Here is a 22,297-nt window from a genome sequence, read left to right as displayed (position 1 = left end):
TCACTGAAGGATAGCTACAGTAGGTGCTAGCTTGTTATGGTGATATCATCTGTGTTGCAGTTAATGTGTAATATTATTTGAACAGATACATTTAAGCTGTAAGGCGCTGTGCTGACCTGGGCCTGCAGTGTGCACAGCTGTTTCTCCAGGTTTCTGCGCGCCACCTCGTCCTCCTCCTGCTGCTCCTGCAGGGTGCTCTTCTCCTCCTCCAGCTGGCGGATACGACTGCTCATGTTCAGCTTCTGACGCGTCTCTTCCTGGAGAAGCTCCTACACAGACAGACAGACGGACGGACGGACGGACAGACAGACAGACAGACAAATAGCTTTTAGTAAATATTTTTCAAGCAACAATTCTGCTAGGACTGTCTGGGAGTGGTGAGGGGAAAACTGAAAACTAGCTGCTATTGGCAGATAGGTTTGGGTCTCTCTTTGTTATTGGTCTATTAAATCAGTTTACCGCATGGCGATGTCACCATGGAAAGCCGAAACTCCCACGCATGCAAACCTGCTGATTAGAAGGACTTGCTGGTTGAAAATACAATTTATGCAACTATCAGGAAATAACACTGATCAAATTCGTTCAGTGTTAGTTTCATCAGCTGTTGTACAATATGATATAAACAAGATTTTGTCTGCACTGGGCCTTTAAGATACACATGATGTGTTCCTCTCCGATGAGAGGTTGTCCAGTCTAGCTCACCTGTGTGTCCTGCAAAGCACTCTCCAGGACAGTGGTGTCTTTAACCAGCTTGATTCCCTTCCTCTCTGCATCTTCCAGCAGAGCAGACACACTATCCAGCTCTGTCTGCACACACAGCAAACAGCACAGTTGAGAGACCATCACCAGCAGAGGTTAACGTGTGTGTGCTGCAAATGGCCCTCTCTCACCTGTAGTTTGTGGGAGCGTTCGGCCAGCTCTACCTTGCCCTTCTCTCCCTCTGTGACCCGGGCCATGAACTCCTGGAGCTGGGCCTCCAGCTTCTTCTTCTTGTGTTCTGACTCCGTCTTGGCCTGCTGCAGCCCCTTTACCTCACTGACCAGCTCCTTGTTGGCACTCTCTGTGCTCTGCTTGTTCTTCTCCAGGTTGACCTTGAACTGGACACAGACCAAGAGATAATGTTTTGTGCTCAGACAACACAAAACATTTAAAACAGAGGAAGTACTACCTCGACTACCTCATCCAAGTGAAACGTTTTCTCTGACTAAACATGACCATGCGGTTGTTGTGAAGCCACCCACCCTTTTGGCCTGCTCTAGCTGCTCAGACAGCTCCTCCAGGGCCGTGGAGTGTCTCTGTCTCATCTCCTGGATCTGGGCCTCGTGGTTCTTGGTCTCCTCGTCGATGGCCTTCTTCAGCTCCGTCACCTCCTGCTCACGCTTGGTCCTGAGCTCCTGCTGGGCTGCGGTGGTGTCCAGGGTGTCCTCCAGCTCAGTCTTTAAGGCCTCCAGCTCCTCACTCAGATCTCTCTTGAGCTTCTCAGCTTTGTTCCTGGAGACCTTCTCTGATTCCAGGTCTTCCTGCAGCTCTGCCAACTGGGCCTGTAGCTCCCGTACCTGCTTTAGGGCATTGTTCTTCTGGGTCACCTCCTCATCTCCCCTGACACACACATTTAAAATTCTTTATTAGGATGCAAAATAAAACATTGTCATACAAGTACAAAGGACCCCAAATAGTCATAGGCCTATGCTTGGACAGTTGAACTAAGCTGCTATGCATGTATTTTCCACTGGGTGGCAGTATCAGACAATATATCCTGAAATAAACACAGATACCTTGTTTGTCACTACCATTGAGTATGTGAGTTGGTCCTGAAAGAGCGGATTGTTTTTAATGGCCAGTGATCAACACAGACTAGACGTGGGGCCAACATTTACACATTCCAACCCAGTGAGATCTCCTGAATAAATAGCTGCTGGGTGGTCTGGTCAGCACCGTATCATGACAAGAGGGCATAAAAATGGTAAATGCTCATAGAGTTTTAATAGTCCGATTACAAGATTACCGGTGCAAGTCTGGCCAACTGTAGACCTACCATTGTTAAATATGGCATATAAAAGACAGGTGTTGAGACAATAAAAATAGGAGGGAATTTGATGACGGCGCTATACAGCTATGTGATAATTACTTCAGTCTAAGACAGTCAGAGAAACAGACTTCCTCGCAGTCATTATCACACCTTCCAATGGCAAAAGACAGCTAAACTACATCTCCAGGTGGCTTCCATCCAGCTTTGGGCCCTGTCTGTCTGTCTGTCTGTCTGTCTGTCTGTCTGTCTGTCTGTCTGTCTGTCTGTCTGTCTGTCTGTCTGTCTGTCTGTCTCTCTCTCACCTGGCCTGTATAGCCTGCAGCTCCTCCTCCTTCTTGGCCAGCTGCACTTTGAGCTCCTCTATCTGGGCCTGCAACTCAGCAATCTGGTCCTGCAGGTCTGTGGTCTCTCCATCCAGCTTCCTCTTGGCTTTCTCCAGCTCCTGGCGAGTCTTCTCCTCCTTCTTCAAACGCTCTGAAGGAAGAAGGGAAGGAGATGGATGGTGTTAAAGTGTCTGCACTCACTACCTATAACTAGTGAGACCTTGTAGGTAAAGAGGACACCTACCTTCCAGGTCCACCATCATCACCTCCTGCTTGTTCTTTGTCTTGCCCAGGTTCTTGGCCTTCTCCTCCTCCTCAGTCAGCTGGGACATCATCTCATTCACACGGTCATCCAGGAGCTTCTTCTCCTGAAGGGGGAAAGAGGAGTCAGGTTGTTAATAATGATAGTAAAGTCCAGCAGCATAATGTTAGTAAGGCCCAATATTTCTCAACCCTAGACTGCCTTTCATCTCCACTCACCTTTAGGAACTTGGAGTTCTGGTCCTCCAGGAGCAAGATGTCCTCCTCAAATTTCTTCATCTTGGCCTCGGCTGTCACCTTCTCCAGCTGCAGCTTCTGCCTGGCAGCCTCCTCCTCATCCAACTGCTCCTCCAGGTCCTGGAAGAAGAAAAAAAAAATCACAGCATTTATTAAGAAGGTAACTGGTAGAAATTTTTGGGGTCCACAGAAAATATATTTTACGTCATAAAATACGTGCAACCACTTCCATGTTCAATCTTCTCAAGCTTCCACTCTGCAGTCTCCATGTCTCATCAGTACCTGGATGTGAGACTGCATCTTCTTCTTCTCACTTTGCAGGCCCTGGGTCCTCTCCTCCTCCTCCTCCACTCTGGCCTCCAGGTCATGAAGGATCTCCTCCAGCTCCTGCTTCTTAGCGGCCAGACGGGCTCTCATCTCCTCAGCCTCGGCAAACAGCTCCGTCTCAGCCTGCAGCTGCTCTGCTAGGATGTTCTTCTCCTCAATCAGCTACACCATGCAAACATGGGCATAATGGAATGAATGGTACAATGCGGAATTGAAATTCATAAAGGGATGATCCTTAGGATCTACACTCTTAGAAAAACATGTTCCAAAAGGGTTCTTTGGCTGTCCACATAGGATAACCCTTTTTGGTTTCAGGTAGGACCTTTTTTTGGTTTCAGGTAGAACCCTTTTTGGTTTCAGGTAGATCCCTTTTTGGTTTCAGGTAGATCCCTTTTTGGTTCCAGGTAGAACTCTTTTGGGTTCCAGGTAAAACCCTCTGTGGAAAGGGTTCCACATGGAACTCAAAAGGGTTCTACCTGGAACCAAAAAGGGTTATTTAAAGGGTTCTCCAATGGGAACAGCCAAATAACAATTTTACGTTCTAGATAGCACCTTTTTTTCTAAGAGTGTAGTCTACTGTAGTTGGTGTGGACTGGACACTGACCTGTGAGTGCTTTCTCTCCATCTCCACCAGTTCTCCCTCCACCTTGGTCTGCTTCTCCTTCACCTTGACAAGCTCATCGTCCTTGGCCTGCATCTCCTCCTCCTGCCTGGTCACCTGCAGCAGGGGCTTGACCTGGGGGACAGAACACAGACCTGGGGTCAGCCACTGTTCAAAAGTAGATGACTAGGAGCCTTATCATATAGCTATATAGAGAGACTCGACAATGCTGGTGTTACAAAGACAGATTCGCCATATACAGTAGATATACTGTAATGTACTGTAATGGAGACATGCCCACCTTGGTAAAGAGTCTCCACCACTGCCAATGCTTCAGCTTAAGGTAGGCAGAACAGTTCCTCTGAAGCACCTTCAGACAATTCAGTTGCTGCTGCTTCTTAGCAAATGCCCTGTCAGGAGAGAGAGGGGAGACATGGTCAGACATACTGACCAAGAAGGTCAAATGAAACATATATCTGTGGCATCTTTCTGTCCTAAGAAGTGTTGTAGTGGTCATGAAAGGAAGGAATTGAGGAAAGGTAAGGCCATTGCATATATAAAACTCACTTGCGGGCCAGGTATCCCCGGCAGACAGACTGGAAGTAGATGATGATGTCAGTGATCTTCAGGTCTCTCTCCTCCTCCAGGTGGGCCAGCACTCCAGCCCTGAAGAAGATCTTACTCTGACCAATCCTGAACAGGTTAGGATCCAACTCCAAGGCTCGGATCTGTAGTGAAAATGGGTCATAGATTTAAATCCAGGGAAGGAAGGCCAAATCATAATAAACAGTGTCATTTAAGTGATGCCCTATAAATACTAAGGAAAAATCCTGTCATGGGTGTTAATGAAGTCGATATACATTTAACATGCTTACCGTGCTCTAGCTTGTAAAAGGACAAAGAGCCTCTCCCAAGTATTCAATGTGCTAAACACAGGAAAATAGTGACACACAAATCCTCACCATTCTCTCACAGGCTTGCTTGCCATCCATGAAGCCCTTGGGGATGGCGTTGGGAGTGAGGATCTCATACCTGGCAACAGAGTGGACATGAATGTGTAAAGGCCCTGGGTCATTACACCACACCTCCCTGTTGACTAGGACCAGGGTGTGAGGAGAGACGTGAGAGGCCTCAGATCTTACAGAAGCATCACTGTTCAGAAATAGAACTGCTCCATGAGATAATCAAAGCACAACACCCAGGGCAATGGGAAACCAATGCCACTTTGTCCTCTATAATCTATCTCTCAAAAGTAAACACAGGAACTTATCAATTGGGTTGAAATACATAAATTGTCCGTTTGAGGTGTGTGTACAGTGAGTACAGTACCTCTGTCTGAACTCCTGGAAGACGATACGGTTGGGGAAGCCCTGTCTGCAGATACGGATCCCCTCCAGAACACCATTACACCTCAGCTGGTCCAGAACCAGGTGGGGGTCTAGCTTACCAGCCTGTAGGGGAGGAGGGAGGGGCATTGAAGTGAGAAGTTAGGGATAGGTACAGTACCAAACTTCATGCAAAGAAGATTATGCTAAACTAATAGCAACTAAATGCTGTTACTGTTCATTCAGCTTTGAAAATTTCATCCAGAAAATGTTTTATAGGGAAACAATGTTACTTCAAATATATTTGTGTAATATTATGCAACATGCCGTTCTACAATTAGGATTGCATAGTGACTAGATTAACTACTTGAACACATTCACACCAAAACAACCAGTGTCTATATCCTCTTCTCCATCCATACCATCCATTTATGACAGTCATTTGTGGTTGCGCTGCAGAAACAAGCGTGTCTAGTCTAAATCCCCTGGAATACATTAGGGAACACTTAACAGGCCCACATAGCACATAACTCTCCACTCTGCTATTGTTTCATTTCCAGCCTTCCATCTGAGCTGTTGTTTATGGAGGCAGAAGGCCCACTGAGGCCTGGTAGTAGAGTGTGTCTCCAGGGGTTCTGGTGGGTGGTGTGGGGGTTGTAGTCTGGGCTACAGGGGTTCTGGTGGGTGGTGGAGGGGCTGTAGTCTGGGCTACAGGGGTTCTGGTGGGTGGTGGAGGGGCTGTAGTCTGGGCTACAGGGGTTCTGGTGGGTGGTGTGTGGGCTGTAGTCTGCGCTACAGGGGTTCTGGTGGGTGGTGTGGGGGTTGTAGTCTGGGCTACAGGGGTTCTGGTGGGTGGTGGAGGGGCTGTAGTCTGGGCTACAGGGGTTCTGGTGGGTGGTGTGGGGATTGTAGTCTGGGCTACAGGGGTTCTGGTGGGTGGTGGAGGGGCTGTAGTCTGGGCTACAGGGGTTCTGGTGGGTGGTGGAGGGGCTGTAGTCTGGGCTACAGGGGTTCTGGTGGGTGGTGTGGGGGTTGTAGTCTGGGCTACAGGGGTTCTGGTGGGTGGTGTGGGGGCTGTAGTCTGGGCTACAGGGGTTCTGGTGGGTGGTGGAGGGGCTGTAGTCTGGGCTACAGGGGTTCTGGTGGGTGGTGTGGGGGCTGTAGTCTGGGCTACAGGGGTTCTGGTGGGTGGTGGAGGGGCTGTAGTCTGGGCTACAGTGGTTCTGGTGGGTGGTAGAGGGGCTGTAGTCTGGTCTACAGGGGTTCTGGTGGAGGGGCTGTAGTCTGGGCTACAGTGGTTCTGGTGGGTGGTGTGGGGGTTGTAGTCTGGGCTATAGGGGTTCTGGTGGGTGGTAGAGGGGCTGTAGTCTGGGCTACAGTGGTTCTGGTGGGTGGTGTGGGGGTTGTAGTCTGGGCTACACTGGTTCTGGTGGGTGGTGTGGGGGTTGTAGTCTGGGCTACAGGGGTTCTGGTGGGTGGTGTGGGGGTTGTAGTCTGGGCTACAGGGGTTCTGGTGGGTGGTAGAGGGGCTGTAGTCTGGGCTACAGGGGTTCTGGTGGGTGGTGTGGGGGCTGTAGTCTGGGCTACAGGGGTTCTGGTGGGTGGTGTGGGGGCTGTAGTCTGAGCTACAGGGGTTCTGGTGGGTGGTAGAGGGGCTGTAGTCTGGGCTACAGGGGTTCTGGTGGGTGGTGTGGGGGCTGTAGTCTGAGCTACAGGGGTTCTGGTGGGTGGTGTGGGGGCTGTAGTCTGGGCTGCAGTGGACAGAGGGGGGAGGGACTGGTGGTCAGTGGGGGGGGGGGGGGGGGGTTAGTGTGCTGCTCATTGCTCACCCTCTTCTCGTGGTTGGGGATGATGCAGCGGACAAAGTTGGGGTTGGTGTTCCTCAGAGTGGCCATGAGCTTGGTGAGAGACTCCTTGTAGAGCTGGCCCACCGTACGGAACATGCCCTTCTTGGTCTTATAGGCTGCGCCGAAGGCCGTCTCGTTCATCCCTGCTACCTGGTCCAGACCCACGATACGGTCCACTGACAGAAGAAAGAGGGAGAGGAGAGAAGGGCGTTAGATGGGAGTTAGATGGGTAGACGCTGGTAGAGGGGTGACTGGTGCGTGAACTAAACATATATACTGTATAATCAAGCAGCAAAGGACTAGAGGCATGACCAGGACAGATGAGGGCTTCTAAGCGTAACATGTAAACAACATGACTGACAGCCAGAGTGGGTGGGATGGGCGGTTGGCCCTAGCATGACTACATGTTCATTAAAAGCAGACAAAGGAAACAAGACTGAACCAAGCTATTGCAAAAACTAATCCAACTAAACTCAAAACATGTTCATAATACAGCTGTTTTTCCAAGAACAGCAGAGCCATTTTATTTGACCTTTCCACCCCCACCTTTACATAAACTGCAGTCAATTGGTTTAATTTGAATGTAATTAGACTAGCTAGATCAGTGGTTGTTCTTGCCATGGAATACAGAGAAAAAAGATCACCAATACCATCTTGTTTGCATATTCAGATAGCATCAATATATGAGGCAATGCTCTTTGCAGAGATCAAGGGGAACTGAAGGGAAGAGACGTTACTATTCAATGTGGTGTGTGGCAGCTCACCTTCCTTTAGAGACCAGTTGGCTGTCTCCATTTAGGACAGACAAAACAACCTCCAGGATAAAAAGGCATTCCTCAGAGTATTACTAATATAGTGCCTTTGGAAAGCATTCAGACCCTTTGACTTTACAGCCTTATTCTAAAATGTATTACATCGTTTTTTCCCCCTCGTCAATCTACACACAATACCCCATAATAACAAAGCAAAATAGGTTTTTAGAAATGTTTGCTAATTCATAAAAAAAATGTAAAACTGAAATATCAAATTTAGTATTCAGACCCTTTACTCAGTAGTTTGTTGAAGCATAAATTACAGTATCGAGTCTTCTTGGGTATGACGCTACAAGCTTGGCACACACATATTTGGGGAGTTTCTCACATTCTTCTATGCAGATCCTCTCAAGCTCTGTCAGGTTGGATGGGGAGCATTGCTGTACCGCTATTTTCAGGTCTCTCCAGAGATGTTAGATCTGGTTCAAGTCCGGACTCTGGCTGGGCCACTCAAGGACATTCAGAGACCTGTCCCGAAGCCACTCCTGCGTTGTCTTGGCTGTATGCTTAGGGTCATTGTCCTGGAAGGTGAACTGTTGCCCCAGTCTGAAGTCCTGAGCGCTCTGGAGCAGGTTTTCATTATGGATCTCTCTGTATTTTGCGCCATTCATCTTTGCCTCAATCCTTCCACTGAAAAACATCCACACAGCACGATGTTGCCTGCCACCACCGCGCTTCACCGTAGGGATGGTGCCAGGTTTCCTCCAGATGTGATGCTTGGCATTCAGGTCAAAGAGTTGAATCTTGGTTTCTTCAGACCAGAGAATCTTTTTTCTCATGGTCTGAGAGTCTTTAGGTGGCTTTTGGCAAACTCCAAGTGACCAGTCATGTGCCTTATACTGAGGAGTGGCTTCCGTCTGGCCACTCTACCATAAAAGGCCTGACTGGTGGAGTGCTGCGGAGATGGTTGTCCTTCTGGAAGGTTCTCCCATATCCACAGAGGTACTCTAGATCTCTGTCAGAGTGACCATTGGATTCTTGGTCACCTCCCTGACCAAGGCGCTCTCCCACCGATTGCTCAGTTTGACTGGGCGGCCGGCTCTAGGAAGACTCTTGGTGGTTCCAAACATCTTCCATTTAAGAATGGAACCCTTCACCCTTGGTACCCTTCACCAGATCTGTGTCTCGACACAATCCTGTCTCGGAGCTCTACATAATTCCTTCAACCTCATGGCTTGGCTTTTGCTCTGAGATGCACTGTCATTTGTGGGACCTTATATATACTGGTGTGTGCCTTTTCAAATCATGTCCAATCAATTGAATTTACCACAGGTGGACTCCAATCAAGTTGTAGAAACATCTCAAAGATAATCAATGGAAACAAGATGCACCTGAGCTCAATTTCAAGTCTCATAGCAAAGGGTCTGAATACTTATGTAAAAAAGGTATATCTGTTTTCTATTTTTAATAAATATAAAAAAAAACAGTTTTTGCTTTGTCATTATGGGGTATTGTGTGTAGATTGCTGGGGAAAAAAATATTTCATCAATTTTATTATAAGGGTTGAAGTCAAGGGGTCTGAATACTTTCCGAAGGCACTGTATTAGTTAAGAAGCGATATCATTTTCAAAACAAGAACAAGATGGAAATGGAACACCAACTGGGCGTCTCAATGTTATTTAATGACACAATCTAATGCATTTGATTTAACAAAAACATAAAAGGAGAAATACTGCTACCAAGGGATAAGTGTGAATGATCATACTCTAGAGCAAACACATTGGGGGATAAATTACTTTCTGTATTCAGAGAGAAAGATATGTCACAAAGAGCACAACAAAACCCAAAAGTAATATATCTTTCGTCCACCAATTCCAATTATGAACGCATGTAATTGCCATCTCTCCTTCCATAAGGTACACAGTAGAGCTGAAATTGACCTGTTTGGTGAACGAGGGTGAACACATACAGACAGTGCTGCACTGGGCTATCAATCAGAGCTATACTACTGCATCTACAGTTGAAGTCGGAAGTTTACATACACCTTAGCCAAATACATTTAAACTCAGTTTTTCACAATTCCTGACATTTAATCCTTGTAAAAAATCCCTGTCTTAGGTCAGTTAGGATCACCACTATATTTTAACAATGGGAAATGTCAGAATAATAGCAGAGAGAATGATTTATTTAAGCTTTCATTTCTTTCATCACATTCCCAGTGGGTCAGAAGTTTACATACACTAAATTAGTATTTGGTAGCATTTCCTTTAAATTGTTTAACTTGGATCAAACGTTTCGGGTAGCCTTCCACAAGCTTCCCACAATAAGTTGGGTGAATTTTGGCCCATTCCTCCTGACAGAGCTGGTGTAACTGAGTCAGGTTTGTAGGCCTCCTTGCTCGCACACACTTTTTCAGTTCTGCCCACAAATTTTCTAGTGGGATTGAGGTCAGGGCTTTGTGATGGCCACTCCAATACCTTGACTTTGTTGTCCTTAAGCCATTTTGCCACAACTTTGGAAGTATGCTTGGGGTCGTTGTCCATTTGGAAGACCCATTTGCAACCAAGCTTTAACTTCCTGACTGATGTCTTGAGATGTTGCTTCAATATATACACATCATTTTCCGTCCTCATGATGCCATCTATTTTGTGAAGTGCACCAGTCCCTCCTGCAGCAAAGCACCCCCACAACATGATGCTGCCACCCCCATGCTTCACAGTTGGGATGGTGTTCTTCGGCTTGCAAGCGTCCCCCTTTTTCCTCCAAACATAACGATGGTAATTATGGCCAAACAGTTCTATTTTTGTTTCATCAGACCAGAGGACATTTCTCCAAAAAGTACGATCTTTGTCCCCATATGCAGTTGCAAACCGTAGTCAGTTTTTTTTAATTGCGGTTTTGGAGCAGTGGCTTCTTCCTTGCTGAGCGGCCTTTCAGGTTATGACGATATAGGACTCGTTTTACTGTGAATATAGATACTTTTGTACCGGTTTCCTCCAGCATCTTCACAAGGTCCTTTGCTGTTGTTCTGGGATTGATTTGCACTTTTCGCACCAAAGTACGTTCATCTCTAGGAGACAGAACGTGTCTCCTTCCTGAGCGGTATGATGGCTGTGTGGTCCCATGGTGTTTATACTTGCGTACTATTGTTTGTACAGATGAACATGGTACCTTCAGGCATTTGGAAATTGCTCCCAAGGATGAACCAGACTTGTGGAAGTCTACAATTCTTTTCTTGACTGATTTCTTTTGATTTTCCCATGATGTCAAGCAAAGAGGCACTGAGTTTGAAGATAGGCCTTGAAATACATCCACAGATACACCTACAATTGACTCAAATGATGTCAATTAGCCTATCAGAAGCTTCTAAATCCATGCCATCATTTTATGGAATTTTCCAAGCTGTTTAAAGGCACAGTCAACTTAGTGTATGTAAACTTCTGACCCACTGGAATTGTGATACAGTGAATTATAAGTGAAATAATCTGTCTGTAAACAATTGTTGGAAAAATGACTTGTGTCATGCACAAAGTAGATGTCCTAACCGACTTGCTAAAACTATAGTTTGTTAACAAGAAATTTGTGGAGTGGTTGAAAAATGAGTTTTAATGACTCCAACCTAAGCGTATGTAAACTTCTGACTTCAACTGTATATACTGTACTGAAATATCTTTCAGAAATCCTCTGTTGGGGTCAATCAGTATTTCCCTTGGCAGGGACGTATCATGCCTCTGATGTGATTTTAGAGGCTTATTAGGAAACCATAGTTTCACAGTGTAGTCGGCTGTCCTTAAATGTGGCATGGTAAAAGCTTCATTGGCATGGTAAGCTTCATTGGCATGGGAAGCTTCATTGGCATGGTAAGCTTCATTGGCATGGTAAGCATCATTAGCATGGTAAGCATCATTAGCCTTATTATGAAAGGATCTGGACATATGCATACACATTCTTCATAGATGGTGCAAAGGATAAAGTCATCAGATGAAAAGAGCCTTGATCCGTTTGGAGAACCAGAACCAGGCTTCTAACCATAGGGCAATGGTCAAGACTGACAACTGATTGGAACAGGAACAGTGCTGAATCATTACAACTCTTTGAATCATATTCTCCCCTTAACTCTCTTAGTGACTGCTCTGATTTACTTCAATAACTAAGGGTGACAGAAGTTTAAGGAGTGTGTGCGAAGGTTAAGCCACACTGACTGATGAATCTTTTCTCCTTCAATCATTGTCATTCCACATCAGCTTCACCGATATCTCCAGGGTGATATTTTAGCAAAGCTTCATTTCACAATCTATCTTTTTAAATAAAAGATTATGGAAATCAGATCAGTGATCTGGCATGCAGGTTAAGGTTGCTAAAAGATTTACCCTCAAAAAACAGGCTTAGCCCATGCCAAAGGGATTATGAATTCCAGCAAAGTCAGTGTGATCTGTAGCTAAAATATCCTGAGAAAGAGGTGGTGGAGGAAGTCGGTCTCTATCCATCACTCTCCAGTCAGCTCCAAGCTTTACTGACGTCAGTTTACAGGTGAGTGTTGAACACATTAAACAGCCATGGCCCTGGCAATGTCCAGGCTTTTTCTCATACATTTACTCCACACCGGCAGATGTCTCCACGCTAGTATTCTTCAAGGTCCTACCTACGATGGCTCTTCCAAACAAATTATAACAATCCTGGTGCTTCCTTGTGCAGGTATCTCAAATAAACAATCTGAGCTGAGATTTGACTGAGACAGAATGGCACCAGACAAACCAGCATTGCTGAAAGGTACTGTCTTGTTTAGCAACAGTGCATTACGGGTCATGCAAAGCCTAGAGGCGGTGGGTGCATCTAAGTGTGCAGAGTGCAGCCGTGAGCGAGCAGGAAGAACCCTACTGAGCAGCAGCAGCGTGTGCATTCACCTGGAGGCTCAAGGAGACCAGAGGCCTTGTCATAGAAAGAGGCTCTCTGAAAGGTCTGAATGTCTACAACTCAGAAACAGAGAGAGGGGAGGATGTGACGGACAACTCAGCTTTACATAAACATCCATGCAGACACAGATTTATTCTTATTATGTTACTGCATACACACTCACACAAACAATGATTAGTTGTGTACATTGTAAAGGACAGAGACATATTGCTGTTACTGGTCTAGTAGAATATTCCATGCACAAAAACAAAGCAATTCAGTCCTTTCCTTTCTATTAGTTGTTTCTGTATACATTGTAGATGTCCAATGACTCATAACGAAACTCAATCGCTTTTTAAAACAAGTAGATGTGCCAAATGGAGAAATAAAAGGCGGGAGGAGATTTACGAGCGGATATTTCAGGTTACCTCACAAACGCACAATATTTTGGCTGGCAATACACATCACAGAGAAGCAAGCAGTTGAATATGAACCAGACAAGAAGTCTAATGGATGAGAGCGCGTACAAATACTCCCACCATAGCCACTGTCCTAAGTTCCAGGTTTTAAGGGGATTCTTCAATACTGTCACTGAACAACCAAGACTCAAACAAAGTGACAACTACATGGTCCAAACAGGAAGAGAGTATGGGGGACTCACCGTCCTTCCAGAGTTCAGACACAAACTTGTCAGTGGACTGGTTGAGCAGCGTTGCCACGTTGTCGTTCAGAGGGTCCATGTTCTTCATCAGCCACTCGTCAGCCTTGTAGTCCACCTGAGGAGAGACAGACAGACTTAAGCTTAACAGGCTATATGTACTGGTACATAGTGCTAAATAGCTTCCTTTAATCTTGTCTCACTGATTTTCATGTCTGATCAAATTAAATAGATACCTGGTCAAGAGAAAATGAGTTTATGTGCTGTAAACAAAACCTATTTATTAAGTCTTAACATGTGTGAGGACTACTGGTGCTGTGAACAAAATGCACATCTGAATTTAATAAGAAAATTAATGAAGATGATATGAACTTTATTTCCTGTGGAGTCTGGCCTGGAATGTACACAGGCCCTCTCCAGATGGGAGACCACACAGGTGAAAGTTGAAAAATCCTTGATTACGTAACAGTGTAAAATCGGTCTCACACCAATGTGAACCAGATGTGGAGATTGGGAGCACAACTGGGCTTTTGTGCTAAGGTAATTACCTGTTAACTAGAGCTTTAGTGGAGACATGTCTGCTGCCTCAAAGGCTGCACTTTAACATTGACTGGTTACAACGTCATTCAGAAAGAAAACATGTTTCTCAAGACATTATGGAGCTGAACAATAATTCTAATTTCAAAAACACTGCTTCATTTTTCCAACACTGCAACCCCTAACCAGGCAAAGCAACAAAAATGTCAATGGCAAATCAGTTTATTCGAATGAATGAGGTCCTCACCAGAAAAAGGGAGCTCATATGGCAGAACTGCCTTGTTTTCACCAATCAATGATACGATATGAGAGTACGAGCTGAGGAAGTCATTTCAGTGTATTGAGACCCAGGCTCTGCGTGGACGTACCCTGCCAGCGTAGTGAATGATGCAGAAATCGGCTTTGTCCTTCAGCTGCCGGGGTTTCTGGAACTTGGGGTGGGTGCCCTGCTCCTGGAGCACCTTGTCTACAAATGTCTTATCAGTGGCCTTGGGGAACCAGCACTCCTCATCCAACAGGGCCAGAACTCCTGGAGGGTTGGTCTGCAGACAGAGAGAAAGGAGAATAATCTGATGAAGTTTCTCAGACATAATCTTGAGTAAAATACACCTATATGTGTAAAGATGAAAAGCTGACCGGTCTCTCAATGAGGTCGATGCAGGGCTGCAGGTCCAGGCCGAAGTCGATGAAGCTCCACTCGATGCCCTCCCTCTGGTACTCCTCCTGCTCCAGGATGAACATGGTGTGGTTGAACAGCTGCTGCAGCTTCTCGTTGGTGTAGTTGATGCACATCTGCTCAAATGAGTTCAGCTAGAGGAGGGATATGGGGAGAGAAAGAGATGTGAGAGATGAGTATTACAGATCAATAAGACAAGACAGTCCCTCTCTTGGACATGATTATATGTCTGCAACAAGAGATTAATGATCTTGAAAATAAGTTTACCTCAAAGATCTCAAAGCCAGCGATGTCCAGGATGCCGATGAAGGAGGCTCCCTGTCTCTTAGTCCTGTCCAGGGCCTTGTTGATGCGGTGGACGAGCCAGCGGAACAGACGCTCATATGTGGCCTTGGCCAGGGCTTCCACTGCAAAGTCAGCCTGAGGAGAGAACCAGAGAGAGATAGACGACAGTCTGCTGGGTACCAGTCTATATCTACTTAACCCAACTTCATGGACCTGCATAGATTGGTGTTAGTGAATGCAGAAACAGTTAGGAGTGTACAACTGATGGGAACTGGAGAACAGCTCCTACCTGTTCTTTGGTCTGGGCCTTCTGGACGTAGTCTCGGCCCACTTTGATGCGGGGGGACAGAATGGCCCTGGTAAACTCCATCACATTCAGCCCCAGCAGGTGACACAGCTTCTGAGCCACTGGGAGGGGAGACAGGACATTGGGTTACTAGTGACCCATCAGTGTTGCAACCTGGAGATGGGCACAGACAGAGCCTTCTATACAGTACAAATAGAGAGCTTTGTATGCAGCCTGGAGATGGGCACAGTCAGAGCCTTCTATACAGTACAAATAGAGAGCTTTGTATGCAGCCTGGAGATGGGCACAGTCAGAGCCTTCTATACAGTACAGATAGAGAGCTTTGTATGCAGCCTGGAGATTATAGACTGATAATTTCTTTCTCAGTGGGCAAACGTACAAAATAAGCAGGGGATCAAATACTTTTTTCCCTCACTGTATGAACAAAAACCGGACAAAGAGCTCCCGCCCAGACACTGTCACTGCAGGAGTTCTGAGGAATCTGACCTCTGTTCAGTGAAGTGTCTCTGCGCTGCCAGACTTCATACTGTACTAAGGACAGACATCTGGAGCTGCTGATGCTTTGCTATCCTTGTCTCAGCCACAACGGTGAAGGATGACTCTACTCTGCTAGTGTTGTGATTGCAGCTGACTCACACTAAGGCCCAATACTGATTTCAGCAGAATTTTAATGAAGCTGTTCTGCAGTAAATTATGTGGACCAAGTGATTGGACTGTTTTTGAAGCTGAGCAGCATATTGTGGGAGGATGATCAATGTTGAAGACTTGCAGCCCAGAGAGTAAGCTCACTGTAAACTGGGACAATGTATTTTCAGCTGTGTGGTGAGAAATGGTCAAACTTAAGCTGGATGATTTCAAAGCACTGGAGTGTTGGTTGGATTATGTATGGCCTCTGAGGGAATAGCATTACCTGTGTTCTCAGGCATGGAGGCCTGGTCTGTGTTCCTCTCCTTCTTGAAGACAACGTTACCAAACTGTAGTACTGCAGACACCACCTTCAGCATGCCTGCAACCACAAAGGAGAGTGAATCAGACAAGAGGCAAGGAAAGACATTGATACTACATGTATGGTCTAGGGTGTGTGTACTCACATACAATCTCCTCATGGGAGAAGCTCATGATGTGCATGGCATCCATGGTCTCCTGGAAGTTGTCCTTGTCCTGCTGGCCAGGGATGGTAATGTTGCCGTTGGACAGGAAGCGGTAGTTGTTGAAGCCCTCCAGGAGCAGGTCAGCTGAGAGGAGAGGGGTAGGGGGAGACAAATCAAAAACCAGTACTATAACAGAACAGCCAGGACATAACATGAGGAGAAATAATGAAATGGTATAGAAAATATTGAACGAGCCATTTCTGGCACAGAACACTAAAGATTCTTCTTGCAGAAGACACTACTGACAATCATTATAATTGGAATGGTGTATAAGATACTGACTTTTGAGGTGCTCCCCGGCTCCTGCCAGAAGCTGGTAGAAGACATGGAAGGTCCTCTCGTCTTTGGCCTGGCGAACGGCCCTGGACTTCTCCAGGAGGTCTGGTAGTCAGGGAGTCAAGGTCCAAAGGAGCAATGCCATCATTCCTGTGCTGGTAAATGGCTTACTGGTTATTGTGCCATCCCTAGCAGAATCTTCTCAAACATACAATGGATTGGTATGAATTGCTGCTTCTTGCTATACTTGTATGATATACTGTAAAATAATAAGTATTTATTTCTGTAATAAGTATTTATTTCTGAACGCCAATCTCAATAGACTTTAATGTGTTAAATGCAGTCCCAATCTAGAGATACTGGGCATAATTTGCTGGTCCTAAAACGGTAAAGTCATGTGTTTCTGATCACTTGTGTCTGAGTACAGGGTGTTTTATCTAAAGAGTGACCATTTTTGGCTTCAGGCAAGAGCTCAACTGGACCTTAGTTTTACAGGAGACTGAAATGCCCACTGAGTGGGTTGCTATTTAGTCAGTGTTTCCAGAAACCTTGACTACCACCATCTCAGAAAGAGGAATGCCTGTATAGCACACTGCTTTATAAATCATACCTTCTGCAACGCCAAATCTTGCACAACATGCTATTCTTGAGGGACACAAATTTGACATTTCTCACAAGCATAACGACCAGATATAATTCAATCTTAGAAAACAAAAACCAGTATTCTCCAAAGTCAACCTAATCATAAATAAACAAAGGCTGTGTATGAATATATCTAGCTCTAAGAACCTAAGTCTGTCCACTATCTGGTGAGCACTCCGCACTGAAGTGCGGCACAAATCCCAGAACCCCTTGAGCCAAACCACGACTATGTATGTACATCTGCAGACTCCTGAATCCCCTCCCCCTTCACTTCCCAGTCTCCCATCTCTGAGGATACAAGTCTCGATGTTGGCCCCAACAATGTAGCCGGTCACGTCAAAGTTGACTCTGATGAACTTGCCCTGTAGGGAGGGATACAAAATGTGTAAGGCAGCAGTTCTATACATTGTGTGACATTGTAGGCCTCTGTGAACCCAAAACAAAGTCCCCACTGAGTCAACAGTATCACTTCTGCAGACATCAGTGACGCATAATGTCAGGTCTGGTCGGAAGTGGGGATACACTGTGTGTGTGTGTATGCGTGCCAGGATTATGGAAGATGGAAAGCACATTGCCGTGCTCTTCAGCAGACAGTGTTCTCCTTCATACACTATTTCACTGTATTCTGGAGAGGCAGGTCCTACAATGCCTATTTACACAGAGGGTCTGTGTATAGACCGTCTACAAATGTGTACATAAAACACAGTACAGCTGTCACATTCAAGACTATTTGTATCCAAGTGTAGCATTTTAAACTTACGAAACGTGACGAGTTGTCGTTTTTCACCGTCTTGGCATTGCCAAAGGATTCAAGGATGGGGTTGGCTTGCAGAAGCTGTCGTTCCAGCTCGCCCTGTAAAGTGAGGGAGAAACTGAGTGATACAGAGCCAGTTAATACCGCCACCACCTAAACCAGCCATGAACCGCTAATGAAAGATGTATTAAATCGGCATGGACAAGTGCCTTTGCTTTCACCACAGGGTGGACATGGGAAGTAAAAAGAGTGTGAGAATGGAACCTCTGTTATGCAGTAGGCATCTGCTATATTTCTACTGAATGAAAAACCCATTAAAAGTATGATGTCAGTAAGACGACATTGTACCCAATTATTTCATACAATGTTGAGAAACACTAAATGTAAACCATATGGTTCAGCTCATCTGCAAAACCGAAAATTCAGTGCAATCTTGACTGAGGCTTTCTTTAATAATACATTCCTCAATATCAATACCAGTCTTTGGAGAGAAAAATACTTTTTGTTTGACTGAACATAAAATGGTGCAGCACTGGAATCCTCCTCAAAGGTCCTGATCATAATGCTCTTAAAACAGATGTGGTGGTCGTGTTATGCTCATATTAACATCTGGGACTAAATATTATTCAGTTTAGAATATTATACAGTTTAATAATATTATGTCCAAACATACACCAACTGATCAATTTGAGCTATTGAGCAGAGTGAATACAAGCCTACTGTATGAATCATGTACAGAGGTTAATATGCTGTTTATATGCTGCTTGTCATGTCCATCACAGGTTGGAGGGCACAGCCAACCACAGGGCATAGCCAACCACAGGGCATAGCCAACCACAGGGCCAGAAGGACTGGGGTCTGGCCCACTTAAACATACTGCAGCCTCTACCGTGTAGATGTGTCCCAGCCAACTCTGATGAACATTCAGAGCATACATACATACACTAAACCCCTGGTTCCAGACAAGACACATTATTAACTAAATGTTTTCTGAATAGTTAAACATGTCAATGTAAGAGAAGAGAGCATCACTGGGGTAGCTTGTGTTTAATTAGCCCAATGACTCCACATATATCATTTCCAGTGGAATGAGACTGGAGTCGGGGTGCCTGGGGGGCAGAACATGACATGAGGACTATTTTTCTTTCAGGAGCTCAACTCAGGGTGGAAATCAGATCTAAACTGTACAGATCACATGGCGGTATTGAGTTCCTCCTCCCACTGTCTGGAGTCAGAGAGCTGCTCCAGTCAAACCTCTCTCTCCTGATGGCTGGACGCTAGGGAAGGGTCATGTGTACATTTTCACTCCCTCTCTTATCCTTTACCTACTACACTGCACAATACCTCCCTAATGCACACACATTGTATCAGATCAATGCAATACTTCCACTGCTCTGCCCCACTGAAAAAGCCCCAAGCTCCTGGCTACTGGGTGTCTGGGGCCCACTCTTCTATCAGAGCTGCTACTTGGCCCCCAGCCTCCCCTCTCCTCCCTCCCATCATCCCCTCGCTCCACATTCCTCTGGCCCGTGCTCATAGGGATCCTAACTAGACACAGAGTCAGCGTGGTGTGTGAGGGCAGTGGGCTGTAGTGGACTGGTGTATTCTGGCACAGGGACCCAGGTACAGAGTTACAGGCAGGATAACGCCACACATCAACATTACATATACACAACCTGGGTGAGTGTACATTTTTTTTAGGGGGTGTTGAATCTTAGCAGCATCTGCTTCAGCAAAGCATAGCTTTACAGAAGGGAAAAAAAAGGTTTTGGGAAAGAAAAATAGCTCCTTGGCAAACTGAGTGGGGGGGACAATGAGGGCCAGTAAATATCTAATTTATACTCAGAAGTATCCACAGTGGAGTATTCAGTTGGAAAGAATGCTGTAATGTTAGAAGTCTCTGTGGGGGAACAGTGGATCATGAATCAAGCTGAAACATTCTGTGCAGTGTATTAGTCCCAGGTGAGCCTCCACTGTTACTGAAGCATGCCCATGTTATGCAGCAGAGACACAATAGTAGATTCATTTCATTCCCCAAGATGTCCAAGTGAGGATTGAGATGGAGATAGGAAGGTCACAGCATTCCCACATACTGACCCACCATGTGCTTATTGATTAGGAACAATCAAAAGCAACAGCTAGTCACAGACTGTACTGTAGGACAGGAATCCACTGTGTGTGAATGAGTAGTCAGGTGTTGTTATGGACATGAACAGTATTAGTGTGGCCGTGGGCATTAACCGTGCATGAAAGGTATTTGAAGCTATGCCAAAGGCGTCCTGAGCTAATCAAATGAAAAGCTAGCATGAATAAAGGAGAATGGCTGAGATATTAGAGGGTTGTCGTGGCAGAGGGTTTGGAGAGCCACAGTCTGATGTGATTCCACAGTTCACACCAAATCCTCTCATTGCCATGGACATTCAAAGTGGGAATGACAAAGATAAATATGACTGGAACCTAACCACAAACAGGACATGCATATGGGGTTAGTTATTGTTCTAAGGTCACAGGAAATGAACAGTCACTGTGTTTCAAATGACAAAATATTTCTTTCACTTTTTAAGGCTTACTGTATGTTGACACTGATGGGCATTTCCTTAAAATAAACCTAAAACAACTGATAAAACACAATGTAATACGAGTCTGTCGGTTTGATAGCAGACTTAAACGTTTTGCCAGCACAAACAAATACCACATATACTGTAGCCAGCAGAGATAAGTTCATGGGAAAAGACAGTACAGTTTGAATTCGGAAGGGCATGCAAAAACATCCAAACTGAGCACAACTGTTTTAGAAAGTGGGGAAACACTTGCCTGGAGCTTGTTCAACGCTTTAGGGGATTCGGGCTGTTTGTTTCAGGTAATAAACAAAGGGAAGGGTTAGACCTGGAGGTGCTTATGTCAAACACAAGCCATAAGCAGTGAACCTACTGGTGGCTAACATTATCCTGCTAACATTTGGCTCTGACAGAATGGCACTGAGCACCACGGAGCGAGAGCTGAGACCGTTCAGGTTAAGGTGGTACACAACAACAAACTCATTAGACTCTATTAGAGGAGCTACGTTAGCCATTAGCATCAGGGGTCATTAAACTAGAACACATTGTTTAGAAGTCAGTTGAGTACACACTGTGGTAAAACCCCTGCCTTTAGGTCCAGCATGGACACATTGGAGGGTTTAACAGGAGGAGTGCAGTAAGGGAACAGGGAAGGAGGGAATGGAAACACTCACAGGAATGTTGTGGTCTTTGCGTCCTTTGTGTGAGGAGGCGACGTGGGCCAGGTACTGGATGACCTTTTTGGTGTTTTCTGTCTTGCCGGCACCCGACTCGCCTCTGTGTGAGGAGGAGACAGACAGGACCAATACATATCAGATTAAACAGAGGAGGAAGAGAGGATGGGGAGAGAGAGAGGAGGGGGGAGTGGAGGGATGAGGGAGAGCAAAGAAACTGGTCTAATCTACTACCAAGCAGGCCTCATAAAATAAATAACATTTCAGCACTGTTGAACACTTCCAGCAAATACTTGCATAACCCTTTGTCTACTGTTATAAATGTGCCTTTGGTTGCCAGACAGAGCCAAGCTTCCTGGAAGGCTTCCACATATAATCTCAACCAAATACAGTCAAAACACATAAACGACCCAGCCCAGCCCATAGACTCATCCTCTCAGATGGGATGGCTCTGCTCAGCCCTGGGACATACTATAGACTAGAGAGTCTGATACTGTTTGTTTGTTTTGCCTGCTCTGCTCTGTCAGATTTTAACTCCAGGGTCCTGTGGTTGGGTGGGCAGGTCTTCAGGGTTTCTAGTCTCTGCTTTTGGCACGGCTCTAATGACAGGGAAGTCCACAGCTCCGCCAGGACCCAACTCTCACTCCCCTCCAGACCCAGCACACAGCCACATACCCGTGGCTTTACCATAGCCAGCTATTAGCTCTCCACACAGAATGCTGGCTTAATGGATAAATGGCCAGAGTGCAACTCAATGCGAGTCTCCTCCTCTACACTTTGTATATTGGTGGTGTGGGGGTATAGTGTAATATATGTTAATCAAATGCCATTTCAGATTATTTTGATGTCACATTACAATTGTGAGAACAGTGAGATGTTTTAGGTTGAAATGACAACATCAGATTTGGGCATGGGACATACTTTTCTTCATTCCAAGCAGACTGACTTTCTGTATTAGTCACTCTTCTTGTTCAAGCACAAGGTAGCCAGGTCATCAGTGTGTGAGGCCTGTGACTCTTGCATCAGTATGTCACACTCTTAAGGTGAGAGTTTCCACAGGTCTGTGACCCACTTCCTGTTCTGTAAACCAAATGACTTACTCATCATGTGGACTGGCATGTAAACCAATTCTCACTGGTTTTCAATGACAAGGAGACTGGATTCTCTCTCAGATAGTACAACAG

General features: G+C 45.6%; 1 protein-coding gene across 4 annotated transcripts in view; it reads right to left on the bottom strand.

Annotated features, from left to right (window-relative positions):
* The window catches only part of LOC115170531 (myosin-10), a 67,736-nt gene that overhangs the window by 5,193 nt on the left and 40,246 nt on the right, over positions 1-22,297 (bottom strand). The window contains exons 5-31 of one of the 4 annotated variants that reach the window (XM_029726747.1): positions 21,114-21,216; positions 20,696-20,728; positions 17,888-17,980; positions 17,426-17,489; positions 16,492-16,590; positions 16,150-16,293; positions 15,969-16,064; positions 15,041-15,159; positions 14,734-14,886; positions 14,427-14,600; positions 14,159-14,332; positions 13,257-13,371; positions 12,607-12,669; positions 6,933-7,126; positions 5,108-5,229; positions 4,741-4,810; positions 4,346-4,506; positions 4,080-4,188; positions 3,782-3,913; positions 3,133-3,339; positions 2,833-2,970; positions 2,597-2,720; positions 2,332-2,503; positions 1,242-1,599; positions 891-1,097; positions 703-807; positions 117-269 (exon numbers count right to left, since the gene is read on the bottom strand). In XM_029726747.1, the coding sequence (XP_029582607.1) occupies positions 117-269; positions 703-807; positions 891-1,097; positions 1,242-1,599; positions 2,332-2,503; positions 2,597-2,720; positions 2,833-2,970; positions 3,133-3,339; positions 3,782-3,913; positions 4,080-4,188; positions 4,346-4,506; positions 4,741-4,810; positions 5,108-5,229; positions 6,933-7,126; positions 12,607-12,669; positions 13,257-13,371; positions 14,159-14,332; positions 14,427-14,600; positions 14,734-14,886; positions 15,041-15,159; positions 15,969-16,064; positions 16,150-16,293; positions 16,492-16,590; positions 17,426-17,489; positions 17,888-17,980; positions 20,696-20,728; positions 21,114-21,216 (3,682 nt within the window). The remainder of the gene's footprint in view (positions 1-116; positions 270-702; positions 808-890; positions 1,098-1,241; positions 1,600-2,331; positions 2,504-2,596; positions 2,721-2,832; positions 2,971-3,132; positions 3,340-3,781; positions 3,914-4,079; positions 4,189-4,345; positions 4,507-4,740; positions 4,811-5,107; positions 5,230-6,932; positions 7,127-12,606; positions 12,670-13,256; positions 13,372-14,158; positions 14,333-14,426; positions 14,601-14,733; positions 14,887-15,040; positions 15,160-15,968; positions 16,065-16,149; positions 16,294-16,491; positions 16,591-17,425; positions 17,490-17,887; positions 17,981-20,695; positions 20,729-21,113; positions 21,217-22,297) is intronic. The other 3 variants (XM_029726749.1, XM_029726748.1, XM_029726751.1) reach the window with 3 other exon arrangements.

This window comes from Salmo trutta, chromosome 32, assembly GCF_901001165.1.
Source record: "Salmo trutta chromosome 32, fSalTru1.1, whole genome shotgun sequence".
In the NCBI taxonomy this organism is placed as follows: domain Eukaryota; kingdom Metazoa; phylum Chordata; class Actinopteri; order Salmoniformes; family Salmonidae; genus Salmo; species Salmo trutta.
This window is presented reverse-complemented; position numbering and strand designations above follow the sequence as displayed.